Source organism: Geospiza fortis, unplaced genomic scaffold (assembly GCF_000277835.1).
Source record: "Geospiza fortis unplaced genomic scaffold, GeoFor_1.0 scaffold172, whole genome shotgun sequence".
Classification (NCBI taxonomy): Eukaryota; Metazoa; Chordata; class Aves; order Passeriformes; family Thraupidae; genus Geospiza; species Geospiza fortis.
In genome coordinates this window covers 11810260-11813339 of record NW_005054309.1, presented here as the reverse complement: position 1 = coordinate 11813339, position 3080 = coordinate 11810260, and the positions used below count along the sequence as shown (strand labels likewise).

General features: G+C 46.7%; 1 protein-coding gene across 1 annotated transcript in view; it reads left to right on the top strand.

The window, feature by feature from the left end:
- Positions 1–2860: 2860 nt before the first annotated feature.
- Positions 2861–3080, top strand: part of EIF2A (eukaryotic translation initiation factor 2A) — a 17026-nt gene continuing 16806 nt past the window's right edge. The window contains 1 exon segment of the mRNA XM_031055341.1: positions 2861–3005. Coding sequence (XP_030911201.1) covers positions 2861–3005 — 145 coding nt within the window.

Genomic DNA, 3080 nt, shown 5'->3' with positions numbered 1-3080 from the left:
CGCGCAGGGCCCCTGCGGCCGGGCTCGTCCCCTGGCTTCGGGAGGGAGCTCTGCCGGAGCGCGGGTGGCTCTCCGAGGTTCCCATTGCTCCTGCGTTGCTTTGAGCCTTGCTGTCTGGTAAGGAGCAACAATTCCTCTTCAGAGCCACTGTTCTTTTCATATAAGTAACATTTGCCTATGTTAGTTTCATTTATTTGTTTTATTTATTACAGGGCTGCTATTTTCATAATGTACATGAACAATGTCACAGAACTTTTGAATTTTTTTTAATAAACGTCTGTATGGGTAAAATGATAGATGGGGTTGCGTTAATAGATACGATGTCTAGGCAATAATTGAACAAAGAATCCTGGCATATTTCTAACACTAATGGCAATTGACCTTTGGTATTTATTTACGGTAGTAAAGATCCAGCTTGAATGTAAATTTTGTATAGAGTGTAAGTATGAAGACCATAGTGCATCTGTACAGGTAGTCACCAGTCCTTGTGATATAATAAATAAGTGATGGGCTATTTTGATGAAGAAAACTTTGCTCATTTCTGTTTCTACTTTTTAATAGAGAGAAGGGGGCCATGATTCCTCTGCTTTTTGACATTTCGTTTTTGGTTTGGTTTTTTGGGTGGGAATAAAAAGCTGTGAAATTGTTCAACCTACTTTGTAACCAAAGAAGCAAAGCTGTATAATTGAGTTGGTTGTTGGTTTTTTTGTTTTGTTGTTTTGGTTTTTTTTATTTTATAATGCACATTCTTTATGTATTTTTTATTTAGTGTTTTCTCATTCACAACTTTCTTTGCTGTCTCGCATGATCTGCATGACCTGTAATCTTTGAACCACTTCCGTACCTCATGTTTTTATCCAGCACTCTTAGTGTAATATGTACTAGTCTGTGAACAATGTCAATAAAGAGAAAGAACAGCTGGTGTTGGTGGAGCTAAGCTAGTGTGCTAGGCACTAGTTGTTAAAACAAATAAATGAAGTGAGCCATCTTTTGTTCATTTAAAATGGTGTTTTGAATTTCGTATGCAGAAAACGTTTTGTTACATTGCAGATTTAATGTATTTAATAAATGCAACATGCAGATTAAATGCAGTGTATACTGAGTATTTAAATTAAAAATGTACATTTCATAAATACAGTTTCAAAAAAGACCATCATTTGTGTAAACTAATGCAGTGTGTCAAATTGATGTACAAATATATATATATATATATTTTAACACATTTTCTGAAATTAAACCAGTTTTGTTGAATTTTTTGGCTGTAGATGTTGTTGCAGTGTAATTAAAATCAGTAGCTCTTTTCTGAACAAAATGGAGAAATGTAGTGTCAGTGAGGCAGTAACAGACCAATGCCAGGGTTACCACTTTTCATGCAACAGTCTGGTTTCTTCTCTTCTAGGAGAAGCATCTTCTGATGCTGTCAGTGGCTGCCTTAGGGGTTTGGGTTTGCACTGATAGCTCTGAATAAACCTTTGTGCCTGCTCAGTCACTACTGTGAATGTCTGCTTCAGTACCGGAGCCCTGAGCAGCTCTAACTCTGCTCAGGTTTATGTCTAAGTTAAAACAGCGGAAACACTGAAAACTGCAAGTTTTGGTGTCTTCAGCTCTCAGAGAAGTGTCCATGTCCTGGAAACAGAGAAGCATCTCCTCCTGGTAAGCATCAGTTCAGCACAGTTCACACAAACCCTGTCTTGTGTGCTTATTGAAAAGTCCTTGCTAAAGTAACACCAAAATGATCTTTCCATTAGCTGTGGATTGGTGTTTTCTGCCTGCTGCACCCCTGTGCGGTGAGCACTGCTGGGAGACTTGAGTGCCACAGATTAGAAAGCAAAACATTCCAGTAGCTATGTGTGTTTCCTCTGCAGTGTGATCAGTGGTTCACTCCAGCTGTACAATGAGGATGATGCTGGTAAAGTAAGAAAAAAGGGACAAATTGGGGATTTCTGGGAACGAGTCCCTCAGGTGAGTAGTTGATTAAAACTTCTTGGAGGATACTCCGTAGCTGTCAGTTCACTTTTGAGTGAAACAGAACAGAGACACCTTTCTGGAGCTGCCTCCGGTGGCGATTGTTTTCCTGCTGGGAGCAGAGGGAGCAGCTCTGCTCCCCTGGGAATGCCTGTTCCTCTGTGTGAGAGCTGTGGGGCAGTGATGGGCACATCCTTCGCACCGGGGAGCTGCAGAGGCGCTTTCTCCAAAAGCAAGAAGCATTTAGTAAATCTGAAAAAGGGGATGAGACAAAGATTGAACTGATGCTGTTAGAAAGCCTTTGCTTTGCTCTGCTCCTGTCAGCATACTTTGGGGGGTTTGTGTTTAGTTTTCACGTAGAGATAAGCTGTATTCAGCTCTGGACAGCGGCTCGGCTTGTGAGAGCCCTGTGGACTGTAGGAAAGGGTCTGGGAATGCTGCGGGCTCTTCTCGAGAGGCTGCCTGAGGAAAAGGAGCAGCAGTTCTCGCAGTGCCACTGCCGTGGTGTCAGTAGATGCGAGGCTGCCGATGGCAGGGAGCCTCGGTGGCACAGGGCTGCTGCCAGCCCGGCTCGGTGCCGCCCGTGCGCTGCTGTGACCGACCCGTCCTTGGCCCGGCTCCCGCCGGGGCCCGGCACGCTTGGGCCGGCCCGGGGGCGAGCTGGCTGCGGGAGCCGGCTCTCCGCACCAGATGCGGGTGCTCTAACACGTGTCTTCGACATTGTTCCACAGCTTTGCTCTAAAGGATTCAGCTGCTGCGTTCACGGCAGCGTGTGCTCTGGCACGGGTGGGGAGCGGGCTGCAGTCGCGGCGTCACAGAACGCTCTGAATGCACTGAAGCTGGGCAGAGGGGGCTCCGAGTTAGGCCCGGCGTCTCAGACCGGACGTGACAGAAGATGTGGGGAAAAGCTACGGAAACAGCGGAGGATGCGGAGGAAATGCTTACTGAGGAGAGCTTCAGGGCCGCGGCCCTGGCTCAGACGGGAGCGTGTGCAGGAGGAGGCTGGCACAGCAGTGAGGCGGCTCTGGGGCAGATGCCGGGTGAGGTGAGCACAGAGCGGCACAGACCCTTCCCGGGCTGCGGGACGGACCCGAGCCTTCCCCGGCTGCGGGACA